The following is an 18,944-nucleotide window of genomic DNA, read 5'->3' as shown; positions in this document are numbered from 1 at the left end:
AAAGGACTGAATACTTTACATTAATACAAAGTTAACATATGATGGGTAGGTTACTACCCCCTATTTGTACAGAAAATAATCTGAAGCCTAATACAACAAATAAAGAAACAGCAGTCTTGTCTCATTTTGCAGTTGTTACTTTTTGACAGTATAAAGTCTTACCTTTCTTGAAGAGCCATCTATTCCTCCAAAGATAACAAAGTTGTATCTAAGTTTAAACAAATAAGAAAGAAAAAAGTAACTCCCAAACACAATACATCCATAGAAGCATAGATCTCACATAGAATATTTAAGTGGATGAAAGCAAAACCAAATTTGTTCATGCTACGTTATGCTATGTTTTGTCAATCGTCATTTTTAAGTATTATTAAAAACACAAGATATATAAAACTAGAAATGAAAAATAATATAATGAACACTTCACATACAGATAGCATGCAAACACACCTGATTAGCTTGTGATTGGTGTCGATGTGCACCATGTACTTAGGGTAAGGAACTGTGTATGTTCTCCTCACCACACATCCCATCCGGGTCATCCTGGAGAGCACACCAACACTGTCCACACGATGCATACACTCGGTCCCATTGCACTCTGTGTCCCTTTGCAAGTAGAGCACCTCGGACTATACTGTAGCCAGCATCTGGCATGGTGCTTTTAATGTTTGTGATCAATAAATCTAATTCATCGTCACTGCAGCCACTATATGAAGCTGATATAGATACATTATTTTCGGCCATCAGCCTAAATAGTGTTGCTCTAGACACACCCAGAAGTCTGGCAATGCAATGTGATGACAGTCCTAGTTCTATAAGATTTGTCAGAGTCTACTGACAATGTAAATCGTGGACGCCCACGTCCAGAACCTCTTTGCAACTCCAGGGTTACAAATGTCTGTTCATTCTCTCTCTCCTGCTGGATGAGAGTATTAAGGTCTGCAAGTGCAGACAGAATGTTCTCTCTTACATCAACTATGTCGCCCAGAGCACTTAATAGAACACAATCCTGACGACACGCAAACTCTAACCCTTCGATGTCTACAGGTGTCCTCTCCAGGATGTGTGTTAGTCGATCATGCAGTCGTTGAAAGATGTCACGCTTCAGTGATTCCTAGGGGATAAATTAAGCGATTAGAGATGACAAACATTGATCTGAAAATTATTGTTTGTTAGCTGCTCCATAAATGACAAGTTCTGCATTTTTTTAAAAGGCCATTTTATTCACCCACTAGCTAAGGCTTAGATTGTAGATGGCTAAAACCATTAGCCATCTCATATAGTCATTAAAGCAGTCAACAGCTGGGTTATATAGGAGTAAACAGCGGACTTCACTGGTGGTGGAACACTGGTGGACAACAGAAGGGCAGCGCCAACAGCAATACTGTTTGAAAATGGTCGGTAAACAAGCTACTACAAGATTATCTCTATAATTATCTCCAATCTGGTGCCCACCGCTACTTTGCTACCACAGTATTTACTGTGATTAGAACGTTGATTTTGCCCACTAGTGTTCTGCGGGCCAACTAACGTTAGCCAAGTGACTTTATGATCCTACTCATCCTAGGTATACCATTAGCATTATTTAGCTTACTTGTTCGCACATGCTAGTATTAAATGCCACACATAATACATACATAGTAACAAAGCAACCATTCATAGCTTAAACATACTTAATCATGAACGGCAATATACTTCGACTTGAGGCGATAGACCCTGTCAAACAGTTATTTTCAATAACGTCAACTTCATTTAAAGATAATACTTGATAGCAGTACAACCAATTTAGCATACAGAAACTTTAGACAGACTTAACAGCGCTAGCTAATGTTAGCTTATTAGCTACATCACAATTAAACCTACTAAACAAGTTCCAAATATTGCTTCATAATTAAGCAAACGTAATATTGTATAGTTCGAGATTATTGCATGACTAACGACAAGATGTGAAAGTATTATACTTCACTTACACTGTTAGCGGGAGCGCCACTTCCAGAAGCCATGTTGATGGAGATGAACTCTGAACTTTCACACCCCCAGACTCCGCAAACCGCGTAGATGTTACACTCAGTCTATAGAGGCTTCTCAATACTCAAATTTCCCCTCCTCGACTCCCCTCCTCGAGACTTAGACCCGCCCACAGGAGATGCGAGCGGAGGACCGAGGAGGGGAAGCAGCAGACGTTTAAAGAAATGAGAACTCCTCTCCTCTGAGCGGTCATATTAAAGCGACGTCCGTTCATTATGACGTGGCAACAGCTGCATCAGCTGTCGAGTGTTTTGTCATATTTTATAATCTCTGTTAGATCAGCTGAACATTGTTCCCCCACATATTTTATTTGAATTCATTGAGAGTGCGGTATAATGAGACAATAACAGGCTACAGATGCGGACACACACACACAAATATATTTATATAAATATATACAATTTAAAGTATGAGAGCACTCTCATAATAACGTAACACAATCAGAGACTGGATATACCCCCCCCCCCCCCTCTCTCTCTGGTCGCTGAAATGGGGAATTGAAATTACGGGCCAAAAGTTGTATTTGCAAGTATTAAAAGTAAGGACATCAAACCAACTGAGACCCGTCTGTCCGCGGCATCTGCGCACTGTACAACACACACCTACACACTGTACAACACACACACCTACACACTGTACAACACACGCACCTACACACTGTACAACACACGCACCTACACACTGTACAACACACGCACCTACACACTGTACAACACACTGTACAACACACGCACCTACACACTGTACAACACACACCTACACACTGTACAACACACACCTACACACTGTACAACACACACCTACATACTGTACCACACACACCTACAGCTGCTAAAGCATAATCAGGCTACAGCCGTTGTGTATTTTATTATGTGAAGCACTAAATGGTTTTAGAAAAATATGGACTCTTTGTAGATATCTACTAAACTAAAGCAAATAAAGAGAGTAGGCCTGTTATACTGAGTGATATATATTTTACACACTGCTCTGCTTTCTGCAGGACCTCACAGCTGTTCTCACTGTAAACATCGCGTTGCGATGAGAGCAGGTTCTCAAATAATATCCAGGGGATGCATGCAGAGCTGTCATTGGCTGAGATAAGTCCGGCCGTGCGTCACGCCTCCACCGTTCCCGGAAATGCATCCGCGGAGGAGCCGTGGAGGAACCATCAGTGTATCCTCGGTTATAGCTCCCCCAGAGAGCCTCCTCGATGCTCGATCCTCGGTCCTCGGTGTGCATTTAGAGAAATGAGACGTCCTTCAAAATGGCGCGCTGAAATTCATTTCCGGGTCACTACCGGAGGACCGAGGAGTCGAGGAGTCGAGGAGGGGAAATTTGAGTATTGAGAAGCCTCTTATGGTTACACTACGTTGGAAACGCATTAGGCACACCCAGAGCCCTAGAGATGGGCACACCCTCGTGCGGGCACACGCATGTGATTGGCTTAAAATTAAGCAGACATCTGATTGGCCGAAGACACTCGCCTCTTAAAAAAAGTGTGTGTGTGAATCTAGCTGCGTCAGGGGAGTCTCAAAAATCCACACACAAATGCTGAGAGATTCACACACAGAAAGCGTTTTTTATATACATGTAACAACACTCAAATGTGTTTTTGATGTAACTATTTGTGTGTGGATCAGAAATATGTTTGTGAAACTGTTTTACATTTATAAAATGATAAGTTTGTGTGTGTGTGCATTGAAAAATATGTGTGTGGACGGAGACATTTATATATAAATCCGGAATTATATTTGTGTATCCTTTTGTGTGCCTTTATTTATTTTTGAGACTGAACTGACCCCATAAACACTTGTCCAATCCTCTTTTTTGAATGAAGGAGATATTGCACTTGATTCAGTATGATTAATGATGCTTAGCAAATTAATATTCTGAATGGATTGAAAGAGCTCTGCTATTATCTGCTCAACACGATTATATTACACAGGGCCAAGCGAGTGTCCTGTGTTCTTCTAAAGATTTAATCAAACTAATTTGAATTTGGTTTACATGTTATATAATGAAACCCTGTGTTTGTTTAGCTCCAGCAGTCAAAAGAAAGGCAAATGCAAACAGGCTTGCATAATGAGTTGGTTAGGCCATCGCTAATCACAGTAACATGGTCATCATGCACATTGTAGTGTAGGAGGGAGTGACTCACGCATGCGTATCATAGCCTCTGCTCAGCTACCGCTAAGTGACTGCTGAAAAACAAAGGCAGCGAGTCGAGGCTGCGAAATGTCATCAGTCCGAAATGGACTTCAAACAATCAATGGTGTGGTTCTTGGAAGGGTGAAATAAGCGAAGTGTTATCACTGCTCTTGCTGTTTCTTTGAAGACTCTCGCAACAGTAAGTGACTAAATCGGCATTTGAGGATCCACAGGTTCCTCCACGTTGCTTGTTTTCTTTTTTTCTTCTGTGTTTCTGGATGGATCTGGACGGAACGACAGCGGCACGGGTGTTGTATCGCCAGTAACCGTCTCGCATCACGGACTTGTTTATTGCACCCAGTGGAGTGAATAATGAAGTTAGTGCTTTCTAGATAGATGATGAATTGCGAGTCAGGGGGTTATATGAAGACTTTATTTCGAATGAGCATGTAGGGATTTCAGAGACATTTTACAACAACTTTTGTCGTTTTAAATCCTGCCTTTGAAGAGACAGTTGGGTTTGGATTTTCCGTCTCGAAGAGGGAAGTTTCCTGCGCGCTCGCCTGCCGAGGAGAGGCGCTGTCCCTGGTCCTGAAGTCATTTCAACAACTCCTGTTATCTTGGCTCGTGTGACGACAACTGAACAGTTAAAGGTGACACTGTCCACCAGCAGCATCAAAAAGAGTTTAATATGGTAACTCAAACCAAAGTTCATCTGCACACGTTGGTACTTTTGTTGTTTGTTGGTAAGTATAACTCTCCCCAATGTTCCAATAACTTTTTGAAATGTGACATTGCATGCCCTATTGCATCGGATTTCACTTACACAGATGCGTAGGATAATAATCCTGGGCCTGGTTGATGGTTTGTGAACTCTCCAAGTGACCCTGAACTCTAAACCCACTTCCAAAGCAGTCCCACTGCCGTCTGCACAGTGCAACACGTCAGCATACAAGCGAAATAAACCGATGCATTTTTTATTATTATAACCTTTATTTAACCAGATAAAAGCATTGAGATAGAATCTCATTTGCAATGCTGACCTGGCCAAGAAGGCAGCAACGTTACACATAACACATAACACAAACATATAAAATACAGAGAACATAACTAAGAAAACAAAAGATAAAAAAGCAGTCACTACATTGTGCACATTAGGACAGTAAGAAAGGTGCACTACTTATTACTGCAAGAGCAGCTAGTGGTAAGGACTTCAGACAACTTTAATTTAAAACATGCTATTGAGACAAGTGCCCTCAGTTTGAGGCGTGATTGAAGGTCATTCCAAGACCAAGGACCATAATAAAAAAGACTCCTTTTCCCAGCCTCAGTCCGCACAGCAGGAACCTGGAACCGTATCCAGAGGACACAAGGGTTAACCTTTTCCCCTTGTCTTTTTCCTCTCTCTACTCTCCTCCCCATCTGTCTTGATGCTTATTTACCCTCTTTTCATGTGTTTGTGTGAGCCCCCACTGAAAAAAGAGAAAAAAAAGATGAGATGGAATCGATGTTGTCACTGTCCGCCCGGGGGGGCTTTAGGTTATATAAGAGCACGGGACCCAGCACGGCATCAGTCACACAACCATGTGGCGAGATCACTCAGATTACTGCCTCACTTCACTTAACAGCAAATGTTTATGTTTATTATCCTCTCAATTCTGTCCCTCCCTTTTATCATCCACTTCCTGCCTCCCTCTAGTTATTATTTCTCATGTAATGCATTTATTCATCAATCATTTATTTCCCTTATCCCTGCTTGCACACAACAGTGTCCTCCTTCTACACTGCCCAGTGTTCTTCATCCAACACTCCCTCCCTCCATGCACTCCTTCGGCTAGATAATACTAATGGGCAGAGGCCATCATTAGTGCTTACTGGTCTGGATGATCTTGGATTTTCCATCAGTATTGTGACTCAGGTCTCTCCAGTGCTCAGGAAGCTGTATAATTAAATGTGTTGCTTTTTAACGCTTACTGAGTTTTGCAGCTCGCCACAGGTTGGATTTGTTGTAAGCACAGAGTTCAAGTGCTGATCATCTCAAGAAAGAGGCCAAATCTAAACAGTTAGAAATGTGCCTGTCAGTGTGCATGGTTGTATTTTCACAGTCATTAAATTAAGCCAATTTCACTGGCAGTTTGTTATGTAACAACATGTTTTAGTCCTACCAAGAAGGGACATGGGGACTTATAGCTTTGTCTATAGCACACTTGAAATTCTCTTGTATTTACAAAATGCCCACTCTGAGGCGACCTGTTTGGTTTAGTGAGTAATGAAAGCTCAACAGGAAAACTACTGCAATAAGTTGTTTATACTTTTTATTTTCCATTTGTATTTACTGAAAAACTAAACCTTCCTTTTAAAGCTTCCCTCCAGAGACCCATAAACATACACTGACTCAATTTCGTAAGGTTTTATCTACAACATCGTTATGTTAACTTGTTAAAAATGGTGGCATGCATTGCTTTCCCCACACTGATAAATATAACATCTTTGAATATGTCAATATTTGTTTTATCTCCAGGATTCCAAGTGTATTAGGATGGCTCCTATCTCACATTTAGGTTGAGAACAGATACACTTCTCCCTTCAGCAAACACGTATGCAAACATCCTCTAGTGTCAGACACTGTGAATACATCGTTCTGCACAGTAAAGCTGAAACATAAAGTAACAATAAGCAAAACAGCTAAGAGGCACTTGAAATATTTGACTGAGCTTTCCTCAGAGTCGCGACTGAGTTTAACACGTGTGATATGTTTATGCTCCATCAGTCCATCTGAGCCAGCCAGTATGTGTCGACATCCCGTCGGAGACTAATGCAGTCGTGGGGAAACCCATGAAGTTGACTTGCATCTACTGTTTAAAGAGGGACGAGCTAAAGTCGAAGACATGGGTAAATTGGTACTACAAGCCATATGAAGAAAATGACATCCCTCCTGAGAAGACTCATGTAAGTTGTTGCTACATTATTTTTTATAATGTGATGTAATGTATACGTTTATACTAGTATGTCATATCATTTTCGATGTATTTATTGCATGACTACTTGTCTTTCCTCTCTCCTAAGATATACAAGTTTGATATTGACAGTCCGGTAGATTTGGATGGACCATATAAGGGCCGTCTGAGATGGGATGGGACCCAGGACTTGCAAGATCTCTCCATTTCCATCATCAACGTCACCTTTAATGACAGTGGTGTCTTTGAGTGCAACGTAATACGAGAGTTTGTGTTTGACTCCTTCAATCCCTCGGTCTCAATCATCAAGGAAATCAAGCTGACGGTGAAAGCAGAAGGTGCGGCTAACAGTTTCCTACTTTTTCCCACATTCTTCCGCCCTGTTCTGTGCTCAGGTTTAGCCTTATGCGTGTTTGCCATTTCAGTACAACTGAGTGTTCGGTCTAGCTGGGGTTCTGTGTTGAGACATATTAGTTCATCAGGGTTATTTCAGAGCGGCACGTGATGTTTTTCAGACCTCAGACTTGTGTTTGCCGTTTAGTGATTCTCAGTCAGTGGCATGCCCCCGTGGTGATACTAAAAATACACATTTGTCCCAAGAGGTGTACAAGATAAATCTGACACACAAGTTGTGGAAGCTTTTTCCCCAATGTAATGCATCACAAATAAGTCTTATTCTACTATTTTAAAATAAAAAATGCAAGAAACTTACCAACAGCCTTCAAGTAAATGTATAATTCATATTTGGCCTTAAAATAAACCCAAACCAGAGGAGGCCCAGCAGTGTTTCAGTAGTTGTACTGGGAAATGTGTAATTAATCTGTGTACAATAGATATTTTAACTGATTTTTGCTCTGATGCATTTAATTAAATTAGTTTTCTTTGCAGATGTAAGACTGTTTCAGTAATTATTTATACTGTACCAGTATACTGTATGCTGGAGAGGTTCGACTCAAGCGTGTTGATTCAAAATCCCTCCTGGGAGAAACTCAAATGTACTGAGTGTTCTCTTTATCATGTACACGCCCCTCCTTCGAGGTTACATAGTTGTTTTTCTGATTTTTTTATATATTTGCAACTCATTGTTTTCACTGATGCATTGATGTGAGGCAACTAACAACACCACTTCTCTACCCTTTGTTGCTGCTGTAAAAGGAATAATTGTGTGTCTTGTTTTGTCTGCCTTCATTGATCATGAAAGCTTTCCTCTGTTGTCAGTGAAGGGGTTAATTCAAAGCCAACTACTTTGCTATCTATTTTAAGGGGTAATGTATTCTGCTTCCCAAATACTTGGCTTGCTGAATGTTTCATTTACCACATTGATTAAATATACAATACAACATGTATATTTGGAACTACTTTTCAAAAATGATACCTTCTTGCATGTGGTATACAGTATAGTTCACTATCAGAGGCATTGGAATATAGGCCGACTATAGTTATCCCAGTGTTTGCTTTAAACTGGAAAAAGATGGGTGCACATTTGATGTGATTATCCTCTGAAGTGCAACTTTCAAAAATATACTTATATTTGGTCTTTTATACATATCAAAAAGCCTCTCCTTCAAATCTCAAACAACTGTAGCACCACATTTCACAAAGCCTTGAGCCAGTGTACTGTACATTAAAGCTTGGGAATCATATTACTGTCCATAGTGGTAGAATGGATTAGCTTACGGAAAACGTATCAGCGCTTTCCCATCTACATTACACTTAAAAGGATTATATTACACTAATAGCCTCTATTTGCAGAGACTGCAGAATCAAATCAGTGAAAGCTGTAAACAGTCGGATCAGCAGGCTTTCTGGAATTCGGTGCACGCACTGGCATAGTGGTTCACAGTGAAATATAATGACCGAGAAATGAAAGATTTTGAAGGATAGGTTACATTTTTGTACAAGTCATGCTCACATTGTTTTATTGAAACATTGTTTTGGCTTACTGTTTTCATTTCTCTTGCACGTACGGGCCATTTAAAATAATAGTGATCGAAAAGATCCACAGCCTACTTTTGCAAAAAAACATTTAAAAGTTTATACAAAGTAAGAAAGCTTAAGCCTTCTTCTAAAATTGGTCTTTAATTCCCTCTTATACTATTTTTTCACTACATCTTTGTGGAACCAAAAAACTAATTTAGTCCTAAAAAGAGTGTAACTTGGCAGGCAAAAAGTGGATTTTTTCCCCCCGCACTGTTCCAATGTTTATAAATTGATATGAGCATTGTTCGAAGACACAATTGAAATAATGTGGACTAATTGAATACAATGTAAAGATATGTTTTAATAAGTCATACATTTGTTTACATAAAACCAAATGATGAGCTTTAATATAAAATGTGTAATGCACTGAGAACCATTCTGACTTGACATATCAATCTCAGTTCATATGTAAGGGTGCCCTGTGGAGTTTTGACTATCGGCAGCTCTTTGGGGCAATGCCTTTGCGAGTGGGTCCCTTTTGTGTTTGTGCACGTGCATAATGATGCTAATGCACCCTGATGTTGGTGTCACGCCATTCTACTGACTGACAGTTGGTGACACCAATAGTAAGAAATACAGCAACAACAGCAGTACATAACTGCTAACAATCAGACAAACAACGCATGGTTTAAAGCATTTTTATAAATTGGCCTCTCAAAGTTTCTTTAACAGGGAGACAAACAAAAAACGATCTGGTACAACTTAAGGAAACACACATTGTATCCCGATAAGAAACACACAATGTAAACATACATTTAGTTGTTTACTAGAAAACTCCACAGGGCAGCTTTATCTCCCTCCAGATGCTATTATCATTGTGGTACAGGTATGGTCATAATGTTCTGTGTGCAACATAGATTCTCTTCAAACAGGATGCACCCCAGAAAACTCGACCTTGCTTTGATTAAAGGTCAGATGCAAAGTAGGAACTTTTGCACATATTGAGTTGGAATTTGACTGTTATAAATATGGCCTTTTCTTTTATAATTGACAGTGGAGGGGGCTGCAGTGTTGCAAATACACAAACAAGCTTAGCACTTTCCCAATCCAGTAATTGCATAATCATCTCCCCTGCTACCTTTAACACAAAGACATTCATAGGAATGATGCGCCCTGAATAATACATCTTACTTTCTCGTATTGTTTGTGCTCCCCACAGCCCTTGGAGACTCCGCAGCGATCTACTCTGAGATCATGATGTATTTGCTGCTTGTTTTCTTGACCTGCTGGCTGCTGGTAGAGATGGTCTACTGTTACAGGAAGATCTCCAAGTCTGATGAGCAGGCACAGGACACAGCGTGAGTCTCACACAGACACAAAAGCATTCAAGGTTCAAGGCTTTTATTGGTCATACAGTACGTACATAGCTACTGTTTAGTTATGACGATGAACATCTTAGGTCACAGGCTCCTCCAACAGTGCAACACAATAAAACAGAAAAAATAAAGTAAGTGAAAATAGTGAAATAGGTAAGTGATTGGAATATGATATATTAGATAAATAATTTCTAAATTGCAGCCAGATGAATGTTATGGATGTTGTTTCAAAGTTCAGGTGTTTAGTAGTCTTATGGCCTGTGGGATGAAGCTGTCCCAGAGGCTGGTGGTTTTTGTCCGGATGCTGCGGTAACGCCTGCCAGACGGCAGCAGACTGAACAGTTTGTGGCTGGGGTGATGGGGGTCTTTTATAATCCGGAGGGATTTCTTCCTGAGCCGCTGGGACTAAAGGTCGTCCATGGATAGCAGCTCCGTCCTGGTGATGTTCTGTGCAGTTTTCACCACCCTCTGTAAAGCCTTACGATTGAGGGCGGTGCAGCTGCCGCACCAGGCCGTGATGCAGCCAGTCAGTAAAGTGTAAGTCGGGGTACCACTGAAAGCAGCTAATTGAAAGACTGCATGTCCTTAAAAGCAAACCTATTGTAAAAATGTCCAAATAAATATCTGTACCAAGTTCTCAATGACGCTCAGCACAGCTAGGCGGTGAGTTCACATTATGTGTCACCAAGACAGTGTGTGACAAATAAGTGTCTGGGTGTCTGGTTGTTACATAACGTTACGTAATTTATAAAAAATATCTGAATGAGTGATTTGTGAGGCAACTACCAGGCAGAGAGTGTAGAACAGAGGAAAGATACAAGTCAGACAATCAGGAAAATAAATCCGTTTTTAACCCTCCTGTAGAGTAATCTGAGTTGTGTCAGTGTGAAGAAGTGTAAGAACTGCTGACTGCTGTTTCTAACAACCTTTTTACATCAGCGGTGGATTTGCAGCTTCATCAGAAAGCCACTTTCTGTGTCACCTTGAATGAACTGAGAAAGACCCGAATGCCTCTGTGAAGTCATCTCCCACTGGACTGCCTTGTGGTTGATGAGGGCAGTCAATCCACGTTGACAACTTTTTAAACAGGCAATTTATGTCCCAAACAAAACCAATCAAGGATAACACAGAGCACATGTGCTGACGCAGTTATTATGGTTTGGCAGTGATTGATTCAATTCCATTATACAGGCGAGGACAAAAAACAACACAATTGAAAACATTTGTGTATTTGATAATTGAATGAAATATAATATTAATTGAAAATATTTAACTTTTTGGTCATCAGTCAAAATAAGTGTTTTCCCCACGGCTCTGTGGCGAGCATGTTTCAGTCATTTTTGACATATGAAGACAAAGCCAATGATCATTAAAGAAAAATCAATAAATGTATCAATGATAATATCTAAGTTGCAGCTCTAGACCTGAACCAATGAAACTGAAGAATTAACTGAACCAGCTTTTCATGAAGATTGGGTCTTACTGCGTTTTTCATTCATTTGTAAGCGGTATGGATTAATTTGTCCCAATATTATGTTAACGGTAGTTTTATGAATTATTTGTAATATAATTGTAATAATTCCTCAATTATTTGTTTAGAGCAAGTTGAAATTAAGTTAAGCCGAAAAAATGTATGCGATTTTTAAATAATAAATAAAAGCTTTGGAAGGTAATCATGTTGTGGCAGATCAAGTCCGTGAGGGGCTGCTGACTAATGTATTTTAAAGTATAATTCAGCCCTCAGTATTTATTGATCCGAAAACAGATAGGAACATTATTTTAAGCATTAAATAAACGAATGTTCGTAAATCTATATAATTCCTCAGTTCCTGCACTGAAAGGGTTAATGGGATGTGTCCGGATCTCAGCTGTTATTGACCTGCATCACAGCACATCCCACAGTGTTTTGTTGTTGGCATCTCAGCCGTCCCTACGTAATGGATACGTACCATAGCTAGACCATTTTTAGGGTTACATCGTGTGATGAATGAGTGACTCAGATCATATAAGTCATGTTACCAAGGGACAGATGGAACACAAGATATAAAACGAGGCTCTGTTTGAAATGTGCATTATTTCACTTTTATGAATTGTGCTTCCTCTACACCGTTTCTGTGCAGAAATAGGGTGCATATTTGTTGATGGTGTTGTGATTTTCAACAATATGAAAGTTGCTGTTAATACTAAATGAGGCCGTCAGTCTTCCTGATGCACAACCCGCACAATAGCTCCCACTGCTCACATCACACTGATGGTTTTTATCTTTTACATTCATTTCCTCTGGGAGTGTACATTGTTATTGCATCATGAATAAGCTACAATATGAATGAACAAAAGCCCAACACTCGAAGGGTGAAGGGTCATGTTGTTCCCAGTCAATGCTGTTTAAACCTAAATTCACACTACTATTTTTGCATAAGGGCCTACCACCAGGTCTTAGACACTCCTCTGTTTTTCTACCAATTTGCCTGCAGGACAAACTACCTAGCCATTCCCTCTGAGCAGAAAGACAACCCAGACGCTGCTGTTACCAAATAAAAGCAGTTGTCAATGACACGGTATTTTACATGTGACTCTCTCAACCTGATCCCGATCAGTGAAACCATCCCCTTCTCTTTCAACCTATTGTGTGTGCCTTTAGTCCTCATAAGTGTGCCGATCCGTAGTGGAGTCCTGTTGCTTTAACACCCCCTCTTGCTTGTTCCATTCAAAAGGGCTTTCATTTTTGCCATTTTTAGAAACGTCACCTGATCACAAGCCCTCCATTCACATGCAATCTCCATTCAATGTACAGTGTTTCATTTAACAATTATATATGAGCATGACTATTTCAAATGCAGGCAATTCAAACACAGTCCCCTCGGGCACTGACCTGCATAGTGAAGATAGTCAATTATAGCAATCTAAAGTGTATGACATTTGCATGTTTATGAAATAGAACTGCTGAATTACAATAATCCAGATGGACCTAGTTGTTGATTTGAATTTGATTATGGCGAGTTTGTATGCTGTTTATTATTTCAGACAGGTTATTTAGCATATAAATCATTCTATGTTGAATAAGATTGAACCCGTTCTCTGCTCTTTTCCAGATATTAATCATGATGGGCTTCGGTGTCATGTGACTGAAAATATATACCACAACCTCATCTTTGCCACTATGAAAGTACGACTTTCTCAGACAGGAATCCTGCCAGCCGACCGCCCCTGTGTATCGACTGTGTTATGCTAAGAGTGAATAATGTCCAAGTGCTTCATTGTTCTCCTTCTGTTCCACTTTCTTTTGGTTTACCTTTGTGCCAGGTTTCTGAAAATAAGTGCTTTCACAAAAACAGAAGGTTAAGGAACAAAAATGTGTCCTGCACTTATCATCAAATAAATATCAGCCAGTGCGTAGAATTAGGGAATATTTTCTTAGTAGTTAGTGGCGCCTCCGTGATTTCTAACCTATAACAGAAAAGATCCAGTAAAGAAACTGTCCTACTGGTCGAAAGGCTATACAACTCATATACAGTACTGACTCTGTTTAGCTCATTTTGTTTTGTTACAATTTTATAGACCACGCTTAGGTTTTAAGTCACAGTATTTTTATTGGCCAATATCTTTCTCATGTTTTTTTTTAAGGAAAATGGTTTGCATAGCTTTTATACTGTATGGCTGTGCATCTTCCCTGTTTTGCTGTGTGTGTGTAATGGAAAAACTGAAAAATGAAAGACGTTGAATTGACTCTTATTTCAGTTCATTTGAATGAATCAGGAGATCTTTCCTGTAGTTTTCTTCCTCTGAATAAATCTTGTATGCATGTTCAGCACAAGTTATTGCAAGCAATTTCTCTAAAAGCTTTGACTGTTGCTGGTGGTCTACAAATCATTGCTATTGAGACTGAATGTGTGCCTACTTTTATAGTACAACACTGAAGAAGTGTTTTTAAATGCTTATGATTCAATCACACCACGCTGTACTTTGTCCATTACAGATATGTGTGTATGAGCTGCTATTGAACGATTAAATTCAATGCATTTCACATCCTGTGTTCAATCTCTTATGTTTATTGACAAGTTTGTACTTCTGTTTATGTGCCGATGCCTTTTGAAATTGTAGAACTGGATGAGTCCATTCTGATGTTGAGAAGAAAATGCAGTTTTGACTTTACTGTAATACGTGCTCTGTATTGTTTGTGACTGCGGTATACTGTTGAAAGGAAAGCGTGGGCTTTAATTAACCACAGTATGGATCACTGTTGTTTAGCTCTCATTAACAGCACAGAAAAGCAGCTAACGAAAAAATACTTTGAGTACTGAAAGTAAAAGTCAGTATTACTGATCTGAGATCAAGTATTGTATAGCTGAGAGTTATATTCAGTGTGAGCAGAGCAGGTCCTGATAAGCAAAGCCAGAAATGCTATAGACAACAAAGAAAGGTGACAAAAGGTGAAATCAAGAAGAGATAAAGGGGGAAAAGACTGGCAGTTATCGGCAGATGTGATGTATGTTGCTATTCCAACTAGCCGTGACCCACAGCAGTGACAGATATAGCAGCAGCTGTTGTTATAGCAACCCAGGCTTGCCTGTAGCAAGGCAGAATGCCTTGCAGAGATATTGCCTTGCGATAGTTCAGACACATTCATTTATTCACAGCCATAAAAAAATGTACAGCTTTATTTCTTACTATGGACAAATCATAAAGTAGCCACTAGTCCCCCAGCATGCTTTACTACACCAAGCTGGATGTCATAGAAATGCTACAACCCCACTGAGGAATGGTATTTTGTCTGAATAGCAAATAAGTAATGTAACAAGTGCAACCTTTATCCATCCATCAACTTTACATAGATTGGTTATTGATTGTGAGACACATCCCATAAGCAACAATATGGCATTATTGCTCTGAAATGCATTGTGAAGAGCCATTCCGTAACCCTCCCCCTCCTCTCGCTCTCTTTCCTTCCTCTCTCTCTCTCTATTGTTACAATGTGCCTCCCAGAGGATACAACCCAGTAAAATGGCCCACATTCTACTAATGTAGGTTTCAATTAAGCCACCAGGCCCCACTGCCTCTGTGGTCTGGTAAGCATTTTATGTATCACCCCTCAAAAGGCTTGGCATGACTGCAAACGCTCTTTATTTAAAGCTTATTTTTCATGCTCATAATTGGCTTATCACATTTAGTGTCACCAATGACAGAAGGGGATTTAGTAGCTCTATATCCCCCCTGAAACATCATTCTGCACACACAGCACTTTTTCTGTTTGTTTTTAGTCCATGTTGGCCTGTATTCGTGAAGCCTCCAATTCCCCGCCTTTTACCTGAGAATGACTTCAAGAGTTGCAGCTATTTGTCATTCTGCTATCATAAAACTTGACATTAAATCATCACTCATGTCATCTTCAATTCACAGTGCTTGTCCATCTATGAAGGGTCTTTGTCTCCCCCTAGTGTAAAGCATTTCCTGTCATCAATCGTTGACATGAAATCAAAGACAACCATAAATGTCAAGCCCCTGGTCAAGCAAGTCAACCCAAAATAAAAACATGCTGTCGTACATTTATTCGATGAGGAGAGCAATTTCTGACTTGCAACAAACGTATTGATTGCTATTGATTTATGGACGCCATCTGTTGGATCGGGGTGTTGATCAGTTGATCAGGCTGTGTCCAAAGCAGTGATAATGCAATATGCAGTTTGCTGCCAGACACGGCAGTCACCCAGAACACAGGTCATCGATTTGTGTTGATCAATAGTCACTATATGCTAGAGCTGAGTTCTATCTGTGTGAACATTAAAGAGTTATGATTGATGGGGACATATTGATGAAATACAATAATTGAGTAATTATTATGCTTTGGTTTTGCAGCTATGATGCAGCTAGTATGTAACCTGTTAACCATGAAGCCTTCTTTTCCCCTACTACCCTCCTCTCCTCTCCACTTCCCTCCTCCCCCCTCCTAGGTCCACTGTGGCATAACTCTCTAAAGGATTATTCAAAGCATTGTACTAGACCACGCTGAAGATGAGAAGGTGTTTCTGCAGTTATTCCCCTGCGTGCAAATTTCCATTTCCTTTGGTGGCTGAGGACGAATGCAGAAATTTCAAACAGAGGAACCGAAATTGAATTATTTCTCATAATTCTCTAATATGTCTCCCACCATTTTGTGCTGAATACTTCTGGACCTTGTCAGGGCTGTTGACTTAGACATAAAAAGGCACAAGTGTTTATCTAAGATATATTTTCTCTGAGCAAAGGAAATCCACAATAAGTAAACATTTAATTGGAAAACAGCTAGCTAATTGAAGTTAGTACACTTCAATTAAACCGCTAGGCCCATCTGCCTCTGGGGTCTGCCATTTTAAGTTACATCACACCAACTTGGATTAGCCATGGCAGTAAACAGGTTTATTTTGTACGTTCATAATTGGCTTATCACATTTAGTGTCACCACAAGCTAGCTGTTTTCACCTGATTCCAGTCTTTATTCCAAGACAAGTTAATTGCCAACATTCTTATGCCTTAAAAAGCATTAGAGAGGAATCCCTTCTTTGTAGAGAATACAAATAGACAATGGAAATGAGGCTATACACACATTGAAATGTATTCGCTGCATTCAACTCTATGAGCAGCAGAAAGTGTATTTCTCAAAATGTTAAAGAATACCTTGAATATATAACTAAATTGCCCAACAACTTCTGTAAGGTCATGAAGGGACACGCCTCTAGCTTAAGACTGCTCTCTAATAATGAAAACGTAAATCATCTGATCACGTTTTTATTCCCAGCCCAGTTCGACTGAGGCCAGGTTGTGTTTTCAATTGGCAACAGCACACTATTAATAAGTCAATATTGGATTAGAGATTTACCTTTCCCCTCTGACTCATATATTCTTCAAAGTCAATGCTTATTATGGAACTAGAAACCTGCTGCCACAACACATCCCTCAAGTGTTTGTAGTGTCTTTGTCAGCTGTTAAATTGCATCCGAAACAACTTTAAAGAAACTCTAGAGAACATTTCCATTTAAATATAGTCTGGCAGGGCACAATGTACAGTCCCTTTGAATTATTCCTGAGTGTCTTCATAATTATATCAACCTTTTTGTTACAGAGCTGTTATCATCCCCCTGTGGTGTCATTGGCATAAAGAAGAGCAAAGAGGTACTATAGGTGTGTTTGATACATTCAAAACATCTCCTGACTACTAAATGAGAATATATTATCTGGAATATTCATTTACTGTCATGCCATCCATCAAAGCTCCTTTTTAACAAAATTGGTCTTTTGGGTATTTCACTTTCTTCACCTTCTGTCTCCAGCCGTACCTTTTTATTGTGGACATGTCTCACTTAAATACACTTGCTATTACACACAGATGGGGGATATGTGTTGTGCAATCCTCAAACCTGCCATGACCTTTTTATTCTGGTTATTCTTTTCCTCAAATAGACAGAAAGGTTGCTTGTTTATTTGATTTGAATCCTATGCAAACTTAGATTCAGCAACAGATGCAGCGAACCTGCATCATGAATATAGAATCAAAAATAATATACAATTGAACATATGGATAGTATTTCGGCTCTCCCGCTGTGCATATGGGATGTTTCCTTCATCTGTTGTGCATGTTTCCCAACAAATGACTGAACTCAAGTCTCTTTCTTTGTCTTTATTTTTACCACTTAGGTCTGACACTCAGATGGAAACAAAAGAAAGAAAACATATCCAAACCCCCAGCTGTTTATACGCCTGATCAAAACTGAATTCATGAATTAAACAGGACCCCTTTCACAGTATACCTTCACCTTTCCTCTCTCCCATCCATTTCTCCCATCCATCATCCCATCCTCTATTTCATTCACCCGCATTTCAAACAAAGGAGGCATCTTTGATTAGCGAGACAAAGAGGGTGCCTTAAATAAAAACACCATTTACAAGTCAGACTCGGAAGCGAGGCAGTAACTGGGCCCTGTTTTCTAATTTGTGATGAGAGGATGGAGCTGGCCCGTCGCACAATGACGTCGCAGCTCTATTGTTAGTGAAATGAACACCTGGCTGCCAGAGAAGTGTTAAATCATGGCTGTGTGTTCAGCAACACCTGAGGCGCTCGACATAAAATTACACAAAGCAGAACATTACAACGCAGGCTGGCTTGTTTCAAAGGCAACTGTGCCTGAGATATTAATATAATCAATAAATAACTAGTCAATCAATTAGAGCATAACATTAACTGTGTGATGGATTAGAACATAACATGTACTGCTTGCTACGATATTACTTTTCTCCAGGGAAAAGAAGCACCGAAAATGTGGCATTGCCAAACATTATCCAACAAAAACGTTTTAATTGTGCTGTGTGCTCTCACATTTGGAATAGGAGAATGAAAATCTTTAAAACATTGCCAGACCTCTTACTGTAGCTTGATGTTTAATACCTTTGTGCTGTAGCCAAGCAAGGCTGTTGTGCTTCTTGACACCATTAGTGAGATACAGCCCCCAGTTGCCTTGTTTCCTCCAGAAACAGGATTTTAAATGCA

The 18,944-nt window shown here is 39.8% G+C and overlaps 1 protein-coding gene across 2 annotated transcripts; it reads left to right on the top strand.

The window, feature by feature from the left end:
• The first annotated feature begins 4,214 nt into the window (after nt 1–4,214).
• On the top strand, nt 4,215–14,450 carry scn3b (sodium channel, voltage-gated, type III, beta). Of its 2 annotated transcripts, XM_034096733.1 has the most exons (6): nt 4,215–4,919; nt 6,944–7,122; nt 7,240–7,468; nt 10,270–10,408; nt 12,901–12,984; nt 13,519–14,450. In XM_034096733.1, the coding sequence occupies exons 1-5, from the start codon at nt 4,865–4,867 to the stop codon at nt 12,962–12,964; spliced, it is 666 nt and encodes a 221-aa protein (XP_033952624.1). In that variant the 5' UTR covers nt 4,215–4,864; the 3' UTR covers nt 12,965–12,984; nt 13,519–14,450. The 2 variants fall into 2 exon arrangements, with proteins under 2 accessions (XP_033952624.1, XP_033952625.1); XM_034096734.1 differs by lacking the exon at nt 12,901–12,984.
• Nucleotides 14,451–18,944: the final 4,494 nt, after the last annotated feature.

The sequence above is a fragment of the Pseudochaenichthys georgianus genome, chromosome 13 (assembly GCF_902827115.2).
Source record: "Pseudochaenichthys georgianus chromosome 13, fPseGeo1.2, whole genome shotgun sequence".
NCBI lineage: Eukaryota > Metazoa > Chordata > Actinopteri > Perciformes > Channichthyidae > Pseudochaenichthys > Pseudochaenichthys georgianus.
This window is presented reverse-complemented; position numbering and strand designations above follow the sequence as displayed.